The 26,724-nt window shown below is 41.9% G+C and overlaps 1 protein-coding gene across 3 annotated transcripts in view; it reads left to right on the top strand.

The window, feature by feature from the left end:
• LOC124721331 (syntaxin-binding protein 5) overlaps positions 1-26,724 on the top strand; it is a 1,049,372-nt gene that overhangs the window by 732,881 nt on the left and 289,767 nt on the right. For all 3 annotated transcript variants that reach the window (XM_047246245.1, XM_047246244.1, XM_047246243.1), the window contains exon 10: positions 6,041-6,287. In XM_047246245.1, coding sequence (XP_047102201.1) covers positions 6,041-6,287 — 247 coding nt within the window. The remainder of the gene's footprint in view (positions 1-6,040; positions 6,288-26,724) is intronic.

The raw sequence follows: 26,724 nt of genomic DNA, 5'->3' as shown, positions 1-26,724 counted from the left end.
TGATGTTCAGACTGTGCACCATGAGATACATGTTGTTAGTAGTATTAGTGTCATGATTTGCTGTTACACACCAGTATTGGTACAGTGACACGGTGTTGAAACACAAGCACCAGTGTGCATTACAGTTAGCACGAGTCTGGACAAGATGAGCAGGACTTTATTCATAAAACTTTTTTTATCAAAACAACAATTCTTCCCAAGTATCAACACATTAAAGGAATATGGAGAGGTACTCGTTCTGCACTGGGGTTGAAGAACAGGATACAGAAGTTTGAAATAACTGACAATTTCGGAATTGCTCTTTGGAGAGGCTGTTGACCAATCGTGCCACAAATTGTTAAATGTCTTACTGTTACCATGGCTGAAAATGCTGCATGCAGTGAGCTGTCTTCAAGCGATGTGCGAGCTGTACTCGACAGATGAACATTTCATGGTCCACCGTTCAAAAAGTGCTCTGAGTAGCCAGGAAATGGTATCTTGACCGCAGTTCCAGGCTCTCATTAATACAAATGGAAATCACTTTGAGCAACATTTGTAACCTGGAATGTTTAATGGTGTGCAATTAACAAATCTTACCATCTGATGCAGAAATGAAAATGTATGCTTTCGGTAGTTTATTCATTATTTCTCTTTCAAATGCCATGGCCAAAGTTTCCACAAAGTTTCTTTGTCCTACAATTGTGTTTTTCATCCTCTCAAGGAGCAAAAGTTTAATTATAACTGCTCTGTACATTGTACCTGTGCACCACTGCTAAGAGAAAATATTTTTCGGTATGTTGTGGCACCAGTGGATGTTGTACAACTTGTTGAAATTCAAAAAGTGTCGTACCATCCGAAATACCCATATGAATTAATCATATTACATTTTGATGACATTGTTACCTGTAAAGATTTATTTAGAAGAGGCTGAAAAACATGAACACAATTAAGGGAGTGGGGGCAAAGAAAATGAATTATCCTGTCATTCACCTCAAATAATATGGGAGAAGTAATAATGCTCTGCGTGCGTGCGTGCGTGCGTGTGTTCCTCTAAAATCCCATCTGAAACAAGTATCGATGAAACTCATACTATAAGTCATCTGACTGGTTTTGTATATCGCACAAGCCACACAGTATAATTATTATACTGAAATTATTATTATTATAATTATAGAACTGAAATGTTGTGTAGGACAATTGTCACTGTGTGAAATTATTGACAATGGAGACTGCAGTAGCAGAATTTCATAGGCGGGATTTCTCATTTTGGTAAGATTATTGTACTAACCACAAGAACACACAATGACAGACACAACACTTTGTTACATACAGAAATAACTTGTAACAAGAAGTCACCTGCCATAGAGGGGCTACACTGCCAATAGGAATAATCCTAGTCAGAATGTCAGTATTTAAGTGTAGGTGAGGCTGGCTGGGTCTGACTATATAAGCTGTCGGCTGACTGGTAGAGTACACGGAAGAGGGGCTGTACGTACATCCACGAATGAATGCCTCTGATGGTTCTAGCATCTGTCAACTCCTGTGGCACACATCCATGTTGGTGGCCTCTGACGGTGGCACGCCATACAACTTTGTGCCTCGACCTCTAGGTGGGAAATCTATGCGGGTCACTACGCCCCTACACACCTTGAGGGTGGAGCATCACTGCTTGCCTGGGAAAGGTATGGATGGCCACAATGTGGAGACAGTACCCACGTCCATCTAGGCCTCGGAGGTGAGAGGTGAGATCAACTCCCAGTCGCTGGACACCTTAGAATACAGATAAAGGGCAAAAGTGACCAATGCAAGGAGTGCGCAGATGCACACACGACCCTCTCCCACCCCCAAACCTGCCCCCCTCCCCAAATCCCTCCCCTGCTGTAGGAGCCCAAGACAACAGCATCAGCATGATGGGTAATCAGTAGTCAAAGCTGGGATCCCTGACAGCACCCATTGGTGGTGTGGAAGGTGGAGACAACTCTGCTGCAGGCTGAGGTCGTGCGGGAGACATCAAACTGGTGAGGGGTATGTCCACAAGCTGGAGGCTACTAGAGCTGCTGCTGGAGGCTGTGAAGTTACAGGCTCATCGGGCAGAGGCAGTGACGTGTGTGGAAGAGGAGAGTGTAACACTACTGTATAGGCAGCACCCAGAGACCGGGCCTCCAGTGAAGGCAGTGTTGTGCCCAGGATGAGGGGGTGGGGGGAGTGAGTACCCACCTGACATGTATTTGATTTCTATGGTGATGGATCTCCTGGTCCTCAGTCTGGAGGGTGTGGACACAACAACTGTTCTGACACACGATGACCGCAATTAACCAATGGGGGCACTGATCAAACAGTGCACCCAGACTGCTGTCCCCAGCAGAAACCTCAGTACAGCAGATCATGATGACAAGTGAGATCTTGGACAGAGGAAGAGGTGGAGCAACATCCTCAGCTGGCACCTGTGGAGAAGTTTGACAGGGCTACAGGAACCAATTGGAGTCACACGCTAGGCCATCAGAAAAAAAAACTGTAATGCCTCCTCAGTGGGGAATTCTGGCACATATTTTTCCATCTATGTCTTAAAGGTGTGAACAATATGCTCAGCTTCCCCATTAGATTGGGGGGAAAGGGTGGGAAGCGAACACAGCAAATGCCTGACTGCTCACAGAAATCGTGAAATGTCAGAGATGAGAACTGAGGCCCATTGTCAGAAGTGAGAGTAACCAGGAGACCTTCCACTAAAAAAATGTTAGGACCAGAATAGTGACTTCAGTAGTGGCCAAGAACATTGGACTACATACGGAAAAATACAAAAATGTCTCAATGACAATCAGCAAAAATATATTCAGAAATGGGCCTGCAAAATCCACGTGGATGCGTTCCCAGGCTGCATTGCTGGAAGGCATGGTGAGAACAAAGCCTTGGGAACTGCCTGTTGACTAGCACACTGGGGACATGCAGCAACCAGATACTCCAGCGCTGGACCAGTACACATGTCTGCAAGCCAAGACTTTGGTGAGGGAAACACCCTGTAACAGCTGTAAGACATCCTGCCACAAACTACCAGGGATGACCACCCTGGGAACGGTGTCATCAGTGAAGAGGATCTGAGACCGACAGATGATGGCACAAGACAAAGTAGTTAAGAAGCAGATCAGAAGTGCGACGTGGAGGAAGAGGAAACCAACACTTCTGAACAAGGTGGACTACCTACTTGAGGACAGGTTTGGATGTCGTTGCCTTGGTGACAGACACTAGTAATTAAAAACCTGTCTACTGCTTGGCGGGAGTAGATATCCAAATGAAAACACATGAGCTCTTCTCGATCAAACCTGGGGTCTGGCCAGTGGGTACCCAGGATAAGGTGTCTGTGTTGGCATGGTGCCCAATGGGGTGAAAATGAATGTCATAGTTGCATTTGAAGTTGAACAAGGCTCACTTCTGTAGCCTGAGGGTCACTGTATTGGACACCTCGTCAGATGGACTAAATAATGAAGTTAATGTCTTGTGGTTTGTAATTCGATGGAATTTGGTGCCGCACAAGAAAACATGAGTTCCAGTAACGGCATACACAATGTCAGAGCCTCCTCTTCAACCTAGGAGTAGTGGACCCATGCCATACTGAGGCTTTTGATGCAAACATCAGTGGCTGCTCAGAGCCATCTGCATTCTGGTGGGACAAGGACTACCTCAATGCTGTACTGTGAGGTATCCATAGCCAAAACCAGTGATTTGTCAGGATAAAAAGTATCTAGACACTGTGCCAAACCAAGGCTTTACTTCAATGTGGTGAAGGCCTGGTCACATGCCAGACAAAGGAAGTGCCTTTGTGGAGGAGGAGGTAAAGAGGGCATGCAGTGGTGGATGCCTCATGAATGAACCGGTGGTAATAGACAGTTTTACCAAGAAAAGCCTGCAGTTCTTGCAACAAGGCATGTGGCAGGTCCGCAGTGGCCCAGACAAGACTCTCAATGGGTGGAACGCCCTGCTGCTAGATGGCATGGCCCACTTATTCAAGAGATGGTTGGAAAAACTTTGACTTCTGTAGATTGCAGTGCTGACTCATGGTCAGGAGTCTTAGAAAAAAGGTCCCGAGATTGTGCAGGTGGTTGCTCATAGTACATCATAACAACAATGTCATCCAGGTAGTTGAAACAGTGCAGAATAGTGGATGTGACCTGTTCCAGATAGCACTGAAAAATTGTGGGGGGTACTTGCCAACCCAAATATCAACCATTGGTGTTGATGCAGGCTGAAAGGTTCATTAAACACCATGATATGCTTGGACTCCTTCTACAGGGGCAACTGATGATATACTTCAGAAAGGTCAAGTTTGGAGAAGAACTGAATCTCTGCTAAGCATGTGAGCAGTTCATCTGGACATGGCAATGGGTATTTGTCAACCACGGACTGCTGTGAATTCATGGTGACCTTAAAATCACTAAAAGTTCCAGTTTACCAGGGGTTTTCTTTACGATGACAAGGGTTGTGGCCCATTCAGTTGAGGAAATGGGAACCACAACCCTGAAGAGAGGGGAGTTGGTCCAGATCCACCGTGACTTGGGAGCAAAGGGCTGTAGTAATCTGCCTAGCATGAAAAAAAAATCTGGGATGAGCCAACTGCTTCAAGGTTATGTGGGCTTGAGAGTGTGTGGTGTGCTCTTAGCCCTTATGCAAAGATATCCTGAAGTTTTGAGCACAGAGATTCCAATGATTGATAGGGGACTTTGGCAAATACCAACTGTATGGAGTCTGTAACTGAAAAGCCAAAGGCCTGAAAGTGTCAAGCCCGAAAAGGTTTGCGAAATTAGCATCATGGACGGCAATAAAGGTAACAGTGTGAGTCACTGATTTAAAGGTAACTTTAGCTGTGAACTCACCTAACAAGGGATTGTGCTGTTTACCATTTCTACAAAGGCACCTGTTTACCGATGGCAGTGGTGGAGAGCCAAGATCTGCATATGGGCTGGAATACTTTACATGATGTGCAGAAGCTGCTGGATGCACTGGCTTGTACTGCCGCTACATCATCCTCCCCAGCCACAGTGGATACAGCCAGGCTACCCTCTACTGCTGTGCCATTGCAACAGGCTTCCAGCTGCTGACCACTGTCAGACCTCATACGATTGAGCAGTTGACAAAACGTCTTTGAGGGAGGGGTTCTCTAATTGGAGGGCCTGTTGCCAGACTTCCTTATCCAGGGCAGAGCAGATAATAACATCATGAACCATGATGTCTGAATATGACTCTTTTTTACTCTTCTGTGCACTCTTCTGGCCAGCCAGAGGAGTAGATGGAGGAGAGGCTCCATGCACGTCCATGAGTGGTGGCCTGTGATGGTTTTAGCATCTGCTGACTGCTGTGGTGCACAACACCACTGCTAACTCGGATCTCAGGTGTGGAATCTATGTGGGTTACTACTCTTATATTTCCCCAAATAATACAGATAACCCCGCTTCTCCCATACTTTGATGCCTTTTGTAGGTTTCTTTACATATTCTGCTTTCTTTGTTCATGCTCTTCCAAAACTGCCTTGCATCATCTTTACCTCTTCAGACTGCTTGGATTTTATTTGCACATTTTGCTCTCTTCCACACATTTTGCCCACAGTAGGACTATGTTCCTGCAGTTTTATGGAAGACGATTGCAATTAACATAGCTAAGAAAGTACTAGGTATCTGTTAAAGAACTATTCATTATCCAGTTTCACTTTATGGTTATGGAGCACAGGTTTGCTTTGAGAAGAAACTGGAGTCAAATTCTGGCAGACAACATCTTTTTAAACATGTTACAGAGAAATCCTTGGTAAAGAAAGTTAGAAGTGTCACACACTTATATTTTTGTATTAGTTTTTGTTATAAGAATTATGTAATACCTTTGTGTTCAAATTTAACTAAAAGCTCTGCTTTAGAAAATCCATTCATATGAGAGTGTTCCCAATAATATGTAGTGATCACATAAGACTTATATCATTATTCACCTGATTGGAATACAGTGAGATAATACATATCAGAAAACTTATTGTTCATATACTTCGTTGTGGATACCATTATGTGTATTAAACTGTTCTTTTCAGTCATGCGGATGGAAGCATAAAATTCTGGGATGCATCAGCAGGGACACTTCAAGTACTTTACAAATTGAAAACAGCTAAGGTGTTTGAAAAACCAAAATCTAAAAGTGTTGATGGAGCAGATGACGATCCCTTTGCAATCCAACTTATTTCATTATGCCCTGAAAGCAGGAAGCTTTGTGTAGCAGGGGCAAGCAGCCATGTGATTCTGTTCAAGTTCCGTAAACAAGAATCTGTTTCTGAAACATGTGTAAGTATGTATACATACATAAAAATATGGTGGGTTCTTTAATTATTAATTTTAAATAGAAGGCTTTCTGTAACATTCAGTCCCAAATTATTTCATATTATCTCCCTTTCATTGTGTATCAAGTAGTATTTGGAACAACAGCTCATGTAACACATTTAAAATACATAATTTTGTAGTACAACACATAGTTGATAAGCTGATATATTTAATTTCAATATTAATTTTTCATTATACTGCTGATTTTTCTGCTTGATTTTTGTATATTAATGAACCATGAACCATGAACCATGGACCTTGCCGTTTGTGGGGAGCCTTGCGTGCCTCAACGATACAGATAGCCGTACCGTAGGTGCAACCACAATGGAGGGGTATCTGTTGAGAGGCCAGACAAACGTGTGGTTCCTGAAGAGGGGCAGCAGCCTTTTCAGTAGTTGCATGGGCAATAGTCTGGATGATTGACTGATCTGGCCTTGTAACACTAACCAAAACAGGCTTGCTGTTGTGGTACTGTGAACAGCTGAAAGCAAGGGGAAACTGTAGCCGTAATTTTCCCGAGGGCATGCAGCTTTACTGTATGGTTAAATGATGATGGCGTCTTCTTGGGTAAAATATTCCGGAGGTAAAATAGTCCCCCATCGGGATCTCCGGGTGGGGACTACTCAAGAGGATGTCATTATCAGGAGAAAGGAAACTGGCGTTCTACGGATCGGAGCGCGGAATGTCAGATCCCTTAATCGGGCAGGTAGGTTAGAAAATTTAAAAAGGGAAATGGATAGGTTAAAGTTAGATATAGTGGGAATTAGTGAAGTTCGGTGGCAGGAGGAACAAGACTTCTGGTCAGGTGAATACAGGGTTATAAATACAAAATCAAATAGGGGTAATGCAGGAGTAGGTTTAATAATGAATAAAAAAATAGGAGTGCGGGTAAGCTATTACAAACAGCATAGTGAACGTATTATAGTGGCCAAGATAGACACGAAGCCCATGCCTACTACAGTAGTACAAGTTTATATGCCAAATAGCTCTGCAGATAATGAAGAAATTGAAGAAATGTATGATGAGATAAAAGAAATTATTCAGGTAGTGAAGGGAGACGAAAATTTAATAGTCATGGGTGACTGGAATTCGACAGTAGGAAAAGGGAGAGAAGGAAACGTAGTAGGTGAATATGGATTGGGGCTACGAAATGAAAGAGAAAGCCGTCTGGTAGAATTTTGCACAGAGCATAACTTAATCATAGCTAACACTTGGTTCAAGAATCATAAAAGAAGGTTGTATACATGGAAGAACCCTGGAGATACTAAAAGGTATCAGATAGCTTATATAATGGTAAGACAGAGATTTAGGAACCGTGGACTCTGACCACAATCTGTTGGTTATGAACTGTAGATTAAAACTGAAGAAATTGCAAAAAGGTGGGAATTTAAGGAGATGGGACCTGGATAAACTGACTAAACCAGAGGTTGTACAGAGTTTCAGGGACAGCATAGGGGAACAATTGACAGGAATGGGGGAAAGAAATACAGTAGAAGACGAATGGGTAGCTCTGAGGGATGAAGTAGTGAAGGCAGCAGAGGATCAAGTAGGTAAAAAGACGATGGCTAGTAGAAATCCTTGGGTAACAGAAGAAATACTGAATTTAATTGATGAAAGGAGAAAATATGGAAATGCAGTAAATGAAGCAGGCAAAAAGGAATACAAACGTCTCAAAAATGAGATCGACAGGAACTGCAAAATTGCTAAGCAGGCATGGCTAGAGGACAAATGTAAGGATGTAGAGGCTTATCTCACTAGGGGTAAGATAGATACAGCCTACAGGAAAATTAAAGAGACCTTTGGAGAAAAGAGAGCCACTTGTATGAATATCAAGAGCTCAGATGGAAACCCAGTTCTAAGCAAAGAGGGGAAAGCAGAAAGGTGGAAGGAGTATATAGAGGGTCTATACAAGGGCGATGTACTTGAGGACAATATTATGGAAATGGAAGAGGATGTAGATGAAGATGAAATGGGAGATATGATACTGCGTGAAGAGTTTGACAGAGCACTGAAAGACCTGAGTCGAAACAAGGCCCTGGGAGTAGACAACATTCCATTGGAACTACTGACGGCCTTGGGAGAGCCAGTCCTGACAAAACTCTACCATCTGGTGAGCAAGATGTATGAGACAGGCGAAGTACCCTCAGACTTCAAGAAGAATATAATAATTCCAATCCCAAAGAAAGCAGGTGTTGACAGATGTGAAAATTACTGAACTATCAGTTTAATAGGTCACAGCTGCAAAATACTAATGCGAGTTATTTACAGATGAATGGAAAAACTGGTAGAAGCAGACCTTGGGGAAGATCAGTGTGTATTCCGTAGAAATGTTGGAACACGTGAGGCAATACTGACCTTAAGACTTATCTTAGAAGAAAGATTAAGGAAAGGCAAACCTACGTTTCTAGCATTTGTAGACTTAGAGAAAGCTTTTGACAATGATGACTGGAATACACTCTTTCAAATTCTAAAGGTGGCAGGGGTAAAATACAGGGAGCGAAAGGCTATTTACAACTTGTACAGAAACCAGATGGCAGTTATAAGAGTTGAGGGACATGAAAGGGAAGCAGTGGTTGGGAAGGGAGTAAGACAGGGTTGTAGCCTCTCCCCAATGTTATTCAATCTGTATATTGAGCAAGCAGTAAAGGAAACAAAAGAAAATTTCAGAGTAGGTATTAAAATCCAGCGAGAAGGAATAAAAACTTTGAGGTTCGCCGATGACATTGTAATTCTGTCAGAGACAGCAAAGGACTTGGAAGAGCACTTGAACGGAATGGACAGCGTCTTGAAAGGAGGATATAAGATGAACATCAACAAAAGCAAAATGAGGATAATGGAATGTAGTTGAATTAAGTTGGGTGATGCTGAGGGAATTAGATTAGGAAATGAGACACTCAAAGTAGTAAAGGAGTTTTGCTATTTGGGGAGCAAAATAACTGATTATGGTCGAAGTAGAGAGGATATAAAATGTAGACTGGCAATGGCAAGGAAAGCGTTTCTGAAGAAGAGAAATTTGTTAACATCTGGTATAGATTTAAGTGTCAGGAAGTCGTTTCTGAAAGTGTTTGTATGGAATGTAGCCATGTATGGAAGTGAAACATAGACAATAAATAGTTTGGACAAGAAGAGAATAGAAGCTTTCAAAATGTGGTGCTACAGAAGAATGTTGAAGATTAGGTGGGTAGATCACGTAACTAATGAGGAGGTATTGAATAGGATTGGGGAGAATAGAAGTTTGTGGCACAACTTGACTAGAAGAAGGGATCAGTTGGTAGGACATGTCCTGAGGCATCAAGGGATCACAAATTTAGCATTGGAGGGCAGTGTGGAGGGTAAAAATCGTAGAGGGAGACCAAGGGATGAATACACTAAGCAGATTCAGAAAGATGTAGGTTGCAGTAGGTACTGGGAGATGAAGGAGCTTGCACAGGATAGATTAGCATGGAGAGCTGCATCAAACCATTCTCAGGACTGAAGACCACAACAACAACAACAACAACAACAACAACAATTAAATGATGCAGAATGGTGACATATTTTTAGCATATGCTGTTATATTGGAGATCGTTACAGTTTCTTTCAATCTTGGATATTTTGGGAGGATGTCATGGCTTTAGAAATTGTATGTGGCTTCTCACAAATGAAACTTCTGGTGAAAATGATTCATTTCATACAGTCAGTGCCAAGGCATCATACATCTATTTTTGACCTAGTTTTCATATCAGCTTAGGCACTTGGTGCTTCATGAGACAAGTCTGAATATACCCTCCTGGTGAGAGTCCTGTAGGGCATATTCAGCCATGTTGTCACCAAGTGTTTCACCTCCATGTCTGAAGTGGACTGTTTGCCTCCTAGGTACTCCTTAAATTGAGGAAAAAGATGAAAGTCACTTGGAGTGAGGTCCCAGCTGTAGGAAGTGTGGTTGATGATGATCCAACAAAACTGCTTCAACAGCATGGTGGTCATTTTAGTTATGAGGTCACATGTGTCATACCTTTTCAGTTTGTCACATTTTGCTTCTCATTTTTCAGTTTACAACATTCATTTTATCAATAGTCCACAGGTGACTTGGTCATCTTGGAAGTCAGACATAATGTAATCATTGTTTCTCATTTGCAAGGTAGAATCTGACTGTGGGACACAGATCTGCCTTGCACAATAAAGGAGGAAAAAGTGTCGGTACATTCCAGAAAATGTAGTTATAAAATTTCCCGGTGATATATTTTTCCAATTATTTTCTAGTTTCAAACATGAATTTTAAGTGTGTTTGCTGTAAGGTGGTGGTGTGAAACATATTCTGCTCCTACTGCATTTCGAAAGCTTCAACATATTGACAGCCTTGGCCAAAATGAGCAAACTGCTTTTAGAAATGAAGATAAACTTCCCATAGATTTTGATTCATTATCACATTTTTTCCCACTCTGTGTCATCAGAATAATGTATAATTAAAAAAAAAAGATGAGGAAAATTAGACACACAAATTATCATGTAGTTAGTGTACAAAGGCAGAAAGTTCTACAAAGATGCCTACTATGAGATAATTCAAGTCCTCAGGTTGCATGTTTCAATTCATGTTAATGATACAGTATACATCTATGTTTTAATGAGATGGGTTATGCATCTGGATTTGTTTTAAACCTGATGGAAGCCTATTTTATCTAACAATATGTGGTTTATATGAACAATTTGTATAAATATGTAGCTCTGTTAAAATTGTGGTTCATTTGTAAAACCAATGTGTGCATTTGTGGAATATTACACAACAGACAAAATAACTGAAAATCATTAGTTGCTAACAAACCAAAGAAAGGTCAGATGGCATGGGGGAAAATGCTTAACTAGTTGTTTTCAAGAGGAGAGACAGAAGGTTAGTCCTCATTATATTAAATGCCTGTCACACTGACGTGGTCATTGTTCTTAACTGAAATAACAAAGTTCACATAAAGCCCAGTATTGTCATAGACTACAATAATGACATCTCAAGTGTTGATTAGTTGAATCAAATTCTCTACCATTATTCAGCTAGATGAAAAACTATTAGATGAGAGAAAAAGTTGGACATCCTTTGAGGGATATCGTGCCAAATTCTGTCCAATTGCTGCATTACATCATCAAAATCCCGAGCTGGTTAGAACACCATGCCTATAATGCTCCAAATGTTTGCAATAGTGGAGGGATTTAGTAACGTAGCTGGCCAAGGTAGGGTATGGCAAGCATCATTAGTAGAAACTCTCGCCATGTGCAGGTAGACATTTTCTTGCTGAAACGTAAGCCCAAGATGGCAAGGGCAACAAAACAGGGCATAGAATATTGTCGATGTACCGCTGTGCTGTAAGAGCGCCACAGATGAGAACCAAAGGGGTCCTGCTATGAAATAAAATAGCACCATCACTCCTGGTTGTCAGCTGTATAGTGGACGACTGGTAGGTTAGTATCCCACTGCTGTCTGGGGTGTCTCCAGACATGTTTTTTTTGGCCATTGGGGCTCAGTTCAAAGTGGGACTCATAACTGAAGACAACTCTACTCCAGTCAAAGAGATTCCAGGCCCTAATGATGAGCAGATACATCTCGAGAGATGTCTTGGATAACAGTGGGATACCAACCTTACTGCCACCCACCATATGGCCTGTCAACCAGGGGTGATGGTCTGGGATGCCATTTCATTTTATAGCAGGGCCCCTTTTGCTGTCAATTATGGCACCCTTACAGCACAGCAGTATGTCGACAATATTTTACACCCTTTATTGTTACCCTTCAAGGCAAGCCATCCAGGACTTACATTTTGGCAAGATAATGCCTGCCTGCACATGGCAAGAATTTTTACTGCTTGTGTTCATGCTTGTCAAACCATAAATTGCCCAGCAGGGTCACTGAATCTCTCCCCAACTGAAAATGTTTGGAGCATTAGGGACGAGGTCCTCCAACCAGCTCAGGATTTTGATGATGTAACTTGCCAATTGCACATAATTTGGCACAATATCTCTCAGGAGGCCTTTAAATAATTCTGTAAATCAATTCCAAGCTGAATAACTGCTTGCATAAGGGCCAGAGATGGACCAACTCATTATTGACATGCGCAGTTTGTTACACTCTTGATCTGGAATAAACTGTCCCTTTTTTTCTGAAACTATAATGATTTGTTCATCAGTACTTGTATGTCACATCTATAATGGATAATTCCTTTGTGGTCCATCATTTGTTTTTCTTTTCTTTTATTTTTTCTTAGAGTAAATTCCTACAAAATTAACATCATTTTCCAATTAAAATACCTGCAAGTTGTTTCCTGTCTTCAGTATCTCAGAGGGAAATGTATTTAGCAGTTACTAAGAAATGGGATGCCACTTGAACAGAGGAAAACTAAGATAGAAAGTAGCTTTCAGTACTTAAAGGACATTTCTGCTACTGAGAAGACAGCATGACCAACAAAGCCATATGTTGTGCACACTTGACAGAAGAAACATTGTCCTTTCAATACTGTACTATGGGTACTTCGTTTATGCATGTGCATGTCCTCCCCCCTTATGCTGCCTCAATATTATCCACCATCGTGGCACCCGTTTGGCCTCACGCTTTTTACACTAGCCCAGTTGAGAGTCTGTTTGCAGATGCTGCCAAACTACCACTATCCTGCTGCCGTGACTTTCTTCTCGGCAGATATCTGTGCCATTTGTCTGCCATGTGGGGCCACCCATCCTATGCCTCCTTCTTCGATCACTCCTTTGATCGCCAGAATGGGGTGCATCCCTCTTCTCTGTTACCTCCTGGAGTTCGCTTTCAGCTCTTGCTCCAGCAGCTTAACTTCACGCTACCTGCCACTTTCCCCAGAGTTCAATATTGGCCTTCATTCTCTTCCTAAGGATACTACTCCAGCCTTGCTCTATCGCCTTCAGTTTCACGACTCCGCATGGAATTTTGTGATTGTGCCGTTGCGTACACTAATGGCTCTCGGACTGTCCACGGTGTTGGGTGTGCCTTCGTCGTTGGTGCTGATGTTTTTCGGCATCAGCCTTTGGAACACTGCTCAGTATTTACAGTGGAGCTCTTCACCCTGTATCAGGCCATGCAGTACATCTGGTGACAGAGGCTTTTCAATTGTGTCATCTGCTCTGACTCTCTCAGCGCACTTGAAAGCCTGTGTATGCTGCACACCATCCATTCCTTAGTGCAGAGGGTTCAGCAAAGCTTTCACTTGCTCACTCATGATGGAACCATTGTGATGTTTATGTGGGTTCCTGTTCAAGTAGGTCTGACAGGAAATGGGGCCACTGATGCTGCTGCCATGGCTGCAGTCCTCGTACCACAGATCCCTAGTTCTTATATTCCCTCCAATAATCTCTGTGTTGCCATCTGTCAGCAGGTGGTGTCACTTTCGCATCACCACTGGTCCTTCTTTCATGGGAACAAGCTCTGGGCTATTAAGCCTCTCCCAGTGGCTTGGACGACCTCTTTTCGGCACTTTGCCGTGAGGAGATCATTTTAAGTATATTGTGTATTGTGCACTGTCTCTTTAGCCATCGCGATTTATTAAGTTGTGGTCCCTCACCACTTTGTGCCCAACTTTTGACTGTCCACCATATCCTGATGGCATGCCCATTTTTTAACCACTTATTTTCCTGTTCCTGTTTGTGTTTGCCATCTGAGTTATCAGATGTATTATCAAACAATGTGTGGGCTCCAGAATGAGATTTTCACTCTGCAGCGGAGTGGGCACTGATATGAAACTTCCTGGCAGGTTAAAATTGTGTGCCGGACCGAGACTCAAACTCGGGACCTTTGCCTTTCGCGGGCAAGTGCTCTACCAACTGAGCTACCCAAGCACGACTCATGCCCCGTCCTCACAGCTTTACTTCTGACAGTACCTCATCTCCTACCTTCGAAACTTAACAGAAGCTCTCCTGTGAACCATGCAGAACTAGCACTCCTGAAAGAAGGGATATTGTGGAGACATGGCTTAGCCACAGCCTGGGGGATGTTTCCAGAATGAGATTTTCACTCTGCAGCAGAGTGGGCGCTGATATGAAACTTCCTGGCAGATTAAAACTGTGTGCCGGACCGCGACTCGAAGTCGAGTTTGAGTCTCAGTCCGGCACACAGTTTTAATCTGCCAGGAAGTTTCAATGTGTGGGTTGTCGACCGTGTTTTACTTTTTATCTGTTGTAACATTATGGTGAAGGTCATTTAATTTTTAGTTCTGGACCTCTGTTTCTCTATGGCATATTTTATAGGCCTTTCTCCATGTCCCTGTTTTTAGCTGTGTTGTCTTCCATTGTTTGGGATTGACGTGTAGTTGTTTTTAATTGCTCTCTTTGTCTTTGTGTTCTACACTTTTGACATGGGCGCATATGACCCTAGTTGTTTTTGTGCCCTAAAACAAAACAATACAAAACAAACAAACAAACTTGCACATAGTATCAAAGCAGTGAGATGCTTCATAGATGGTCTGAAAAATATTGAATGCAAATTATTTGCCTTGTCGTAGTGATGAGGAGTTTTTAACCTGCCATATATAGAAAAGTATTTGCACATATTTAAAATTGGGGTTGGGAAGAGGGGAGTGACAGAGTATCTTGGAATGCTGTATGCTGTATGAAACTTACTTCTTTAAAATTATTTAGAGCAGTTGATGAGACATCAGACTCTCCTGACAGTGAATAGGTCTGACCTTTTGATTCAGTGAATATAGAGATAGTAATTGGTGACTGCAGGGCTATTACAGCATTATTTATCATTGGTATTAAGAAATGTGGAGGGATATTTCTGCTTAACATTTGTGATAGGAAAATATTTGGAAACTACCTGAGCTATTGGCAGCAAATGTTCAGTTCTGTTGAAGAAAAAACTTTAGGGGCTCAGTGGCAGAAATTCAGATGTATTGTAGGCCATGTGCTAGATAAGTTGATGATGTGGAAGACAATAAGAAATTGGAAGGACCCACTGTGGGTAAATAGTAATATTATGAAGCTACTTTAAAATTAGAGACAGAGCTGCATAGCAGGCTGAAAGAAAGCAGAGTCCTTGATACAAAACAAAAGCACAACAAAGTCAAAACAAGTGTAACGACAGCAAAAGGAGAAAGATGTTCAATGAATTCAATAGAAAGATATTACCTGCTGAACCATCAAAATATTCTAAAATTTCTGGTCCTAATAAAATAAGTCAGTGGAAAAAAGCCATCTGTGCAAATGCTCATTGAACATGATGGTACTGAACTGGAAGAGCGTAAAAGGAAGGCTAGAATACTAAACTCTGGATTCCAAAACTGCTGCAAATAAGATTACACAGTGTATCATATGTCCAATCACCATATGAAAGTGAAACTGATAGGTACAAAAATAACTGAGCACATAGTTTGAGAAACAGCTCAAATAAACAGGTAGAGGAGAGGTGAGAGGATGAGATGGGGTGCCTGCTAGAATCTATAGTGAATGTAACTGTCTCCTCTTTTGGCATCAGTTTACTGCAGGCGCACTTAAACAGCAGAGCAAGCATTTTAATTGTAAAAGTTGCTAGTCATTCTGGTCTAGAAGCTGGGTCATCAAACTGATGTGCAGAACTTAGTCACCAATTTCTAGCATAATTATGGAACATACATTATTGTGTGTACATACAACAGATTTTCTGGATTTGACCTTAAAGAACTGTGGAAAGTCTAGGTCATACTTTAATTTATTGACACATTTTAATAAATCATCATCATCATTTTCAGAACATAGCTGTGGTAAAAAGAAACAGAAGGCATTACAATATAAAATGCTACATACAGTTATATGCACAGTGGTCAGCCATTGCATCAATACTTAAAAAGAAATAAAGGTAGAAATAAAGGTATGAGCCACACAGCAGTGGGAACTTAACATTTTGGGAAACAACTCATACATATTTAAAGTCTAGTATCAAACTTAACATTCATGAAGACCAGTAGTGATGGGGGAAAGAACTGCTGGTAACAGAAGGTGCTGGCAACCAACACAGTGCATAAATGACAATTGTAATATGTAATCAGTAGAAGATCATATACTGAACATCAATTATGTACTATACAACCTAAAAACCACAGAAGAATCATGCAGGCTCGTATTTAAAAAAATTGTATGATGCACAGAATAAAAATGCATAATATAAGGAAATATACAGATTTCATGTGAACTGTGAACTGTCCATTATAATTATCTGGGCTGTTATGCCGTGGTCGGTTGATGAATTTTGTCTCAATTCCCAACGTTTCGTCTCAGACTGCGGGAGACATCTTCAAGGGGGTCCGTAGGTCGGTGGAAGGTCCAACACACCAACTGGCTCGCTACTGGGTGTGTTGGACCTTCCATCGACCCACGGACCCCCTTGAAGATGTCTCCCGCAGTCCCCCTTGAAGATGTCTCCCGCAGTCGGAGACGAAACGTTGGGAATTGAGACAAAATTCATCAACCGACCACGGCATAACAGCCCGGATAATTATAATGGACATGATATTTCCGGCCGTGAAAGTCTACATTTTGGAACTGTGAACTGCTACAATTATTAAACATAGAGAAATTATCAATCAAGATGTAAATTGCAACAGTGTGCAAGATATGAAATACAGTAATGATATGACTTTAGTTCATAAATGTTCATGCTCTGAGCATAGAATGTGACATAGCTTCATACAAATTACAGTGTAGGCATAGAAATAAAATAGTTTCAAAACCAATTACAATTGCCTAAATTGTAATTGGTTTCGAAACTATTTTATTTCTGTGTCTACATTGTAATTTGTATGAAGCTATGTCACATTCTATGCACACATTTTAAATGTTCAAGTGTAAGTCATATCATTTCTCTATTTTATATCTTGCACATTGTTGTCATTTACATCTTGATTGATACATGCTCTGTTTAATAATTGTAGCAGCTAACCGTCTGCATGAAATCTATATATTTCCTTATATATTTTTATTTTGTGCGTGGTTTCTTTGTGGTTTGCAAATCATTTATTACATAAACAGTGTTCAGTGTATGGTCTCCTGTTGTTTACATTAAATTTCAAGATAGTCATTTATGCACTGTAAGTTACCATCTGGCGATGGCTGTTGTTTTCCTCACCACTACTGGTTTCTATGTACATTCAGTTTGGCACTAGGATTGATATATTAGGGCATGCTGAAAAGTAATGCCTCTGACTTTTGTATTCTGTTTTCACTCTCGGTAAAGGTATTAAATGTCATGCATATTATCTGGTTGCTATCTCGTTTCTGCCTATAGAGGGCTCTGAATTGTAGCATGTAACATGACAGTGTTTAATGTAACTAAGTCAGTGCATAAGAAACAGCGCACAGAAAATGAGTGTCTAACTGTAGAAAAATGCCTCCCATTGAAATCCATGGAAGAAGGAAAGCTGTGTATGGCGATGGTCATTTCAATATCTGTAATGTGAGATGTCTGCAACAATCTGAAGCCTTAATTTCACTTTCATTGATTATCCTCCATGCAGTCCCAGCTTTGCCCCATCCAGCTTTCATCTGTTTCCAAAACTTAAAGAACATCTTGGAGGATTTCACGTTGTTAGTGCAGAAAACAGTGCAAGCAAAGGTGAGGTTGTGACTCTGTCAGCAAAGTCAAGCAATGTATTGTGATGGTATTGGCAAAGTGGTCTCTTGTTGGGAGAAACATGTTTGTCACCAAGATGACTATGTTGAGAAATAAAGATGCAGACATGATGAATAAAGATGCAGAATGTTAATACAGTATGTTTTATTTAAAAAACTTCAAGTATTCACATAAAAAATTCAGAGGCATTACTTTTCAGTGCACCCTCATACATATGAGCTATTTTCAGTAAGTTATCTGCCCACTGCTGTGTGGCTTATTCTTGTATATCTCTGTAAGTACTGATGCAACAGCTGACCCTGATGCATGTAATGTTTCATATTGTAAACTTTTTTTTAAACACAGTCAGGTTCTGATGATGATGTATTGAAAGGCATCAGTAAATTAAATTATGACCAAGACATCCCACAATTCATTAAGTGTCAATTCTGGATGGTTACCTCCCTCATAGAGGGAGAGATTTGTCTGTCAAGTCAAGGATATTCTGGAGACTGAAAAACACCTATGAAGGAATCAACACAGTTTCTGTAAGGACTGATCAAGTAAAACCAAATCGCTTTGTTCATTCGTGAATTCCAGAAGATAGTAAGTCACAGAGCTCAACATCATATTTCTCAACTTCCAGAAAACCTTTGGTTCAGCTGCATACTGTCACTTAGTTAACAAAATACACCCATACCTGGATAGATATGGGACTGGATAGGAAACTTTTGTGTCAACAAAAACCCTTAGACTATTCTTAATGGAAAGGTACACTCAGAAACAAAGGCAGTTGCTGGTGTATCACAAAGTAGTATGATACGGCCACTGCTTTCCTTGAAATATATAAATAAACTGGTAAGTGAAGTATGTAGCCCCATGAGGCTGTTCATAGATGATGCAGTTGTGTTCAGGAAAGAGTGTGCTTTCATAAATTTTTACAACATGCAGAGGGACTGGCTAATGTTCAGCAACTAGTACAAATGTTGACATATAACATAAATAAATGTGATGTAATGTATGTAGGAAGCTGAATGGATGAAACTTTTTTTGACTATGAGATCAGTCATCAATCACTGGAATTGGATACATCCTTAAAGTATGTATGAAGAAGTGATAAGTGACAGATAAAAATCTTAGGATTGACAAGATATTGGACACAAGACCTTTGGATTTTTAGTATGACATGTTACCTCTGAACCACTGAGCCTGTCAATCTATTGCACTTAAAAGTTGTGTCCAACACCTTATGTGCCTCCTAAACTGAAATTAGAAATTCCTTTTCCTTATACAAAATATTCTAGGTGGAATGCTGGTGGACCCAAATGTGTACAACTTCAGAACCCTGTCCAAAACCTACTCCAGATCGTGGGGATCCCCATGAGAAACCAACAAAAAATAGTGTAACTTAGCTGTCGATTAGTTTTAAAATGCAACGAAGACCAATTGCTTTTTATTAAAAGATATTGAATGATGATATGTAAAAAAGGTTTCAGAAATCTTTAAGTCAGAAGTATCTCTCTAGATACCAAGACTTACCAAAGTGACACATGTATGCTATGGAAAACAGGGTCCAGAAATTAACCAGTGTTAGTATAATAAGTTTCTCAGTTCAGTTTTTATACTGTTCAGTTTTTATACTGTTCAGTTGAATCCAAGTCTCTCTCATCTTACCCCCTACCCCCAATTACTTATATCTGTATGTGATGGCATAACTCGTAATTAATGAACTGTCAGTGTTGTGACACTGTGATTAGTAATTTTGGCACAAGTGGACTGAAAAAATCTAGAGTTCATCTAGTTTTCCTAACGCACTCGAGTCACATTTTGGGATGACTTATTCATTGGGGCTGTGGCAGCTCCCTTTTTCTGTTCTTCCATATCAAAGTCAGTTATTTGTTTGGAATGATATTACTGTTAATGGGAAGTTAAATGCTAACAGAGCAAAGACTACACCTTTTCTTTCTATGGTATAGCATTCTGTGTAGCTGATGGTAATTAAGGCAGAGAGACACACATCTTAGCAGTACAACCTTGCAGTCTAGGGAATTATTACATCTGCAAATACATGCAAGTGTTTCTGTAAATTTGGTAATGCAGTACATTTTTGTGTGCAGATATAAGGGTGCTGTGTGTTTTTTGTGCTATGCTGTGGAAGGGAAACATAGCATCCATTTAATAGCCATAAAGCATTGATTATTAGTCAAGAATGTTATTAAACAGTGATAAATACATAAATGAAGTATTAACAAAAATAGTAATAACTGGTTACTGTGTAACAAAGCTTAGCTGTTACCTGGTACGGACCGTCTCATTAAGTAAACTTTGAGGTGGTAAGATTACTTTTAGTGCATCACCTGTAGTTTGGGGAGGGGAGCCAGTGTTAACCAAGAGCATGTCAAAGATGAATTAGGTCTGGGAAAAATACTTTACTTCCTGTAGGTGCTTTTCTGTGTTTCCAGTTAGCTAAATTATGGTGTGGTTCCCTCTTACTCCCTGAAGCCCAAGTTTTAAGGCCATGAAAACATTAGTAAGCAGAAAATTTCACAAGTAATGTATGACATGGATTATCCCATTCATAATTAGTCATTGGAAGTGTTAGTTTCACAAAAGTTATCATATTTATTCTAAGAAAGCAGTATAGGATGAAAACACGCAGATACCATGGCCCCTCCCTCCTCTCTGCCCCCTCCCAGCATCTCTCCCCTCTCTCTGCCCTCCATCTCTCTCCCCTCTCTCTCTCTCTCTCTCTCTCTCTCTCTCTCTCTCTCTCTCTCTCTCTGCCTCTGCCCCCGCCTCTCTCTCTCTCTCTCTCTCTCTCTCTCTCTCTCTCTCTCTCTCTCTGCCTCTGCCCCCGCCTCTCTCTCTCTCTCTCTCTCTCTCTCTGCCTCTGCCCCCGCCTCTCTCTCTCTCTCTCTCTCTCTCTCTCTGCCCCCGCCTCTCTCTCTCTCTCTCTCTCTCTGCCCCCACCTCTCTCTCTCTCTGCCCCCGCCTCTCTCTCTCTCTGCCCCCGCCTCTCTCTCTCTCTGCCCCCGCCTCTCTCTCTCTCTGCCCCCGCCTCTCTCTCTCTCTGCCCCCGCCTCTCTCTCTCTGCCCCCGCCTCTCTCTCTCTCTGCCCCCGCCTCTCTCTCTCTCTGCCCCCGCCTCTCTCTCTCTCTGCCCCCGCCTCTCTCTCTCTCTGCCCCCGCCTCTCTCTCTCTCTGCCCCCGCCTCTCTCTCTCTCTGCCCCCGCCTCTCTCTCTCTCTGCCCCCGCCTCTCTCTCTCTCTGCCCCCGCCTCTCTCTCTCTCTGCCCCCGCCTCTCTCTCTCTCTCTGCCCCCGCCTCTCTCTCTCTCTGCCCCCGCCTCTCTCTCTCTCTGCCCCCGCCTCTCTCTCTCTCTGCCCCCGCCTCTCTCTCTCTCTGCCCCCGCCGCTCTCTCTCTCTGCCCCCGCCTCTCTCTCTCTCTGCCCCCGCCTCTCTCTCTCTCTGCCCCCGCCTCTCTCTCTCTCTGCCCCCGCCTCTCTCTCTCTCTGCCCCGCCTCTCTCTCTCTGCCCCCCTCTCTCCCTGTGCCCCCCTCTCTCTCTCACCCCCCCCTCTCTCTCTCTCTCATGCCCCCCCTCTCTCTCTCTCATGCCCCCCTCTCTCTCTCTCATGCCCCCCTCTCTCTCTCTCATGCCCCCCTCTCTCTCTCTCATGCCCCCCTCTCTCTCTCTCTCTCATGCCCCCCCTCTCTCTCTCTCATGCCCCCCCTCTCTCTCTCATGGCCCCCCCCTCTCTCTCTCATGCCCCCCCTCTCTCTCTCTCATGCCCCCCCTCTCTCTCTCTCATGCCACCCCTCTCTCTCTCATGCCACCCCTCTCTCTCTCATGCCCCCCCTCTCTCTCACCCCCCCTCTCTCTCTCACCCCCCCTCTCTCTCTCACCCCCCCCTCTCTCTCACCCCCCCTCTCTCTCTCACCCCCCCTCTCTCTCTCACCCCCCCTCTCTCTCTCACCCCCCCTCTCTCTCTCTCACCCCCCCTCTCTCTCTCTCACCCCCCCTCTCTCTCTCTCACCCCCCCTCTCTCTCTCTCACCCCCCCTCTCTCTCTCTCTCACCCCCCCTCTCTCTCTCTCTCTCACCCCCCCTCTCTCTCTCTCACCCCCCCTCTCTCTCTCTCACCCCCCCTCTCTCTCTCTCACCTCCCTCTCTCTCTCACCTCCCTCTCTCTCGCCCTCTCTCCCTTCGTCTCACTCTTCCTCTTTCCCACCATTTTTGGTGCACCTGTGACTGGTTTTGCTCAGTAGGAATCTATTCCTATGATATGCCTAATGAGTAAATGCAACCACAATTCAAAAGGAAGAATACAGTGTATGCTACCCATCTCCAAATCATGAATTTTTTTTATATTTAATGGTTTGTGTGTTGTATTTATAAATTTGTGATAGGGAAACAGCCCAGCATTTTCCTAGACAGGTGTGGGGAAACTATAGTACTACCTCAGGAGGGGTGGTGTACTTCACAAAACCTATGCAACACAATTCTGTATATCCTGTCTCTAGCCGTGGCAATTTGAGGGATGTCAGTTGTGATAGTGAGGACCGGTATTAATACTAGACCTCTACAGCAGGGAACTAGCTATTGTTACACCAACTGTTATGAGATATACTACACACAATTAAATGTTTCCTGCCTGGCAAATGTCAAATCTATACAGTTTGTATCAGTGCCATCAAAACTAATAACTAACATTTTATCATGACACAATGCACTGATAAACAGCAAAATATATAAATTGATATATTTTCAGAAGTTAATTTACTGTAGGACAATAATGCACAATTCTAAAAAGTTATTGTAATACAATCATGTTAAATAACTGACTGTGTAAATTAATGTTGCTTACCGGCTTATTTATACAAATATGTTTGTATGACACACAGCTTTAAAATAAGCAATTGCCACTCTCTGTACTGTAAAAATTGGCACTATTGCACAAAATACATGCTACAGTAACTTGGAATTTTAGTTCTGAGTTCCAGAATGAATGATACACATTCGCAATTTGTAGAATCCTTTAATTATTGGGCTCCTCAAGAGGAGATGATTGAATTTTCCTAAACAGGTGTGCGGAAACTTTACTGTATTACTACCTGAGCAAGGGTTGTGTACCTTAGTAATGCCGAACAATGAGATTACTTGGAACACATCCATCTGCTCACTGTTTGCAAAACATATTACATTCACTAACATTGCTCAAGTAACTTTGATTCAAATCACCATGGTCGTTGTGTAGCATTTCAACAAGTCATTAAAACACTGTGGGATTGATCCCAATTGCCACTTAAAGTTCAGCTAAAAATAAAGCAATGGTGGCTGAAGACATCAAATACAATTATTCACCCTCACTCCAATGGCCTTATCAAAGAAGATGGGAGAGTGGCCAGAGGTTAGGGGCACCTCTTGAACTTTGGGTGGGTAACTGCCCCTTACAGGCAGAAGAACTGGCAGTGTCCAACAGATGATAATACAGATGATAACGGAAACCACTGCATTAAAGACACATAATGTGTATCGACAGGACATGAGGCCTGTAATTGAAAAAGTGTCATAAAGATATCTCCACAGACAGAGGATTCCATATTAGTTCCCATTTAAGACCTCTGACAGGGCAGTTCCAAGGAAGAGTGACCTTGAGAACAAGACTGAATAGTTGGCTAAACTGTAACAATCTAAGAGTCAGAGCATAAAATATTAGAAGTTTGAATGTGGTACAGAAGGTAGAAAATCTGTAAGAATAATGCAAAGGCTCAGTCTAAACATATTAAGGGTGAGTGAAGTGAAATTGAAAGAAGATAATGATTTATGGTCAGATGAATATGGGGTAACAACAACATCAACAGGAGCAGGACTCATCACGAATAGGAAGGTATGGCAGAAAGTGAGCTATTGTGAACAGCTCAGTGATAGGATTCATCATGGTATTAACTGTGCTTTCCACTTTGGATTGGAGGAGATTCTCTCTGGTTTCAGGTGGCTAGCTTTACTGGTAAAGACTACAGGTTTTTTGTGTGAGATGAGGGCAAAGTTCACCATCTACAGCATCACTGACAGCACCAGTTTGCAGAACTTTGATACAGAGCTGAGTGGAGGGTATGAATCATAGGCTAAGAAGGTTATGTGACTGTGTACACTACAGATTCCTCTAGTTGTGCCACAGGCTGCTGTGATAATCAGTCCTGCTTTATAGGTCACAGGTCACAGGTCCACTATACACATGGGGTGGCTACACAGCCAGTGGGGTGCGTGTGGACTGGACTGGGTTATTTTTAGGTTAGTGTGTCTCTGGAAATTAAAAAAGGATATCATTCTGAAAAGGTGTGGGTGAAACATGGGACAATGGTTGATCTAGGACCCAAAGGTATTACAGTAGTAAACTGTAGTAGGTGTGTTGAGAGAGAACAAGAGCTCCAGGAGCTAATGGCAAGCACTGAAGCACAAATTGTCATCGGTACTGAAAGCTGGTAAAGCCAGAGAAGAGTTCACCCAAAATTTTTACCAAGGACCTAATGGCGCTCAGAAAGGATGGATTAAGTGCTGGGGTGTTTGTTTGGTGTTAAAAGTAGTATATCTTGTAGCGAAATTTAAGAAGATAGTTCCTATGAGTTACTCTAGATTAGTCGACAGCTAGAATAAATTAACATTTGGTTCCTTTTACTGAGCCCCTGACTTTAATACGGTTACTGAACAGTTCAAAGAAGACTTGAGCCTCATTTCAAATAGGTACCTCACTTGTACAATTACACTTAGTGGTGACTTAAACCTACCCTCAATATGTAGGCAAAAACACATGTTTAAAGTCGGTGGTAGGTATGAAATGTCATCTGAAATCGTACTAAATGTTTTCTCTGTAAATTATTTTGAACAGTTAGTGCAGGAGCCCACTTGAAGTGTAAATGGTTGCATAAACATACTTGTCATATTACAAACAAATGATCCTGAGCAAATAGCGAGCATCATTATGGATACAGGGGTTTGTGACCACAAGGTGGTTGTAGGGAGGCTGAATACCATAACATCCAAACCTACCAAAAATAAACTCAAAAGTTATCTATTTAAAAAAGCAGATAGTGTAGACCAGATGTGGCTAAAAATCAAAGAAATTGTATTTACAGCAATGGAGAGGTTTACATCAAATAAATTAATAATAGATGGAACTCATTCCCCATGGTACACAAAACATGTCTGAATACTGTTGCAGAAGCAATGGAAAAATACATGCCAATTTTAAAAGAAAGGAAAATAGCAAGATTTCCAGTGTCCTATTCATGCTCAAAACTTAATGTGGACTCCTTGTGACGTGCATTTATTAGTTTCCACAATGAAACTCTGTCCCAAAATCTGGCAGAAAGTCTTAACAGACCATGGTCATATGTAAAGTACACCAGTGGCAAGCCACAAGCTATACCTTCATGGTGATACGGCAGTGGTAATATTTAAGACTACAGTGCCACTAAAGCAGAGTTACTAAACACGACTATCCAAAATTCTTTCATCAAAGACAAAATAGTAAATATTCCAGAATTTGAATCAAGAACAGCTGTCAACAGGAGTAATTTAGAAGAAAGTAGCTGTAGAGCAGTGAAGCAGCCTAAATCACTTGATAAAAGCAAGTCCATGGGTCCAGATGATATATCAGTTGAATTCCTTTCACTGTATGCTGATATAATAGCTCTGTACTAAACAATAATATCAACCAATAAGTCAACAAAAGGTCCTTACCTAAAGACAGAAAGTTGCACAAGTCACACTTAACACCTAAGAAAGGCAGTAGGAGTAACCCAATGAATTATAGATCCATATTGCTGACATTGATTTGCAGTAGGATTTTGGAACACATACTCTGTTCAAACAGTACCTTGAGGAAAATGATATGTTAAAACACAGTCAGTACTCCAGAAAATATCATTCTTATGAAACACAATTAGCTTTTTGTTCTCACAAAGTGATCAGTATTATGGATGGTGGATCTCAGATTGGTTCCATATTTCTAGATTTCCAAGAGGCCTTTGATATTGTTCACCACAAGACGCTTCTAATGAAATAGTGTGCCTATGGAATATTGTCACAATTGTGCAAATGGATTCATGGTTTCCTGCCAGATAGGTCACAGTTCAAGGAAACTGATGGAAAGTTATTAATGAAAATGGATGTCATATCTGGCATTCCCCAAGGAAGTGTATCTGTTGATACACACATCAAAAAAAGCTTTGCATCACCTCTGTTCAGAGAGTTCTGGAACCCGCACAGAAAATTGTAATAGACATCAGCATAAACATGATTTCCGCACTATTTATTGCTCATGAAAACCACCCATTGCATGTTGTACCTCCATACAGCGAGACCTTCATAGGTGGTGGTCCTGACTTCTGTACACACTGGTAACTCTAATACCCATTAGCATGTCCTCTTGCATTGATGCATGCCTGTATACGTCGTGGCATACTATCCACAAGTTCATGAAGGCACCGTTGGTCCAGAATGTCCCACTCCTCAATGGTGATTCGACGTAGATCTCTCGGAGTGGTTGGTGCACCAGCTAATCCATAAACAGCCCTTTTCAATCTATCCCAGGCATATTCAAAGGGTTCATGTCTGGAGAATATGCTGGCCACTCTGGTTGAGGGATGTTGTTATCCTGAAGGAAGTCATTCACAAGAAGTGCACAATGGAAGCATGAATTGTCGTCCATGAAGGCAAATGCCTTGCCAATATGCTGTTGATACGGTTGCACTATTGGTCAGAGGATGTAATTCACATATCATACAGCTGTTAACAGCGCCTTCCATAACCACCAGTGGCATATGTCAGCCCCAAATA

The sequence above is a fragment of the Schistocerca piceifrons genome, chromosome X (genome assembly GCF_021461385.2).
Source record: "Schistocerca piceifrons isolate TAMUIC-IGC-003096 chromosome X, iqSchPice1.1, whole genome shotgun sequence".
Lineage (NCBI taxonomy): Eukaryota > Metazoa > Arthropoda > Insecta > Orthoptera > Acrididae > Schistocerca > Schistocerca piceifrons.
The sequence above is the reverse complement of the archived record's forward strand: the minus strand, read 5'-3'. Positions and strand labels throughout refer to the sequence as shown.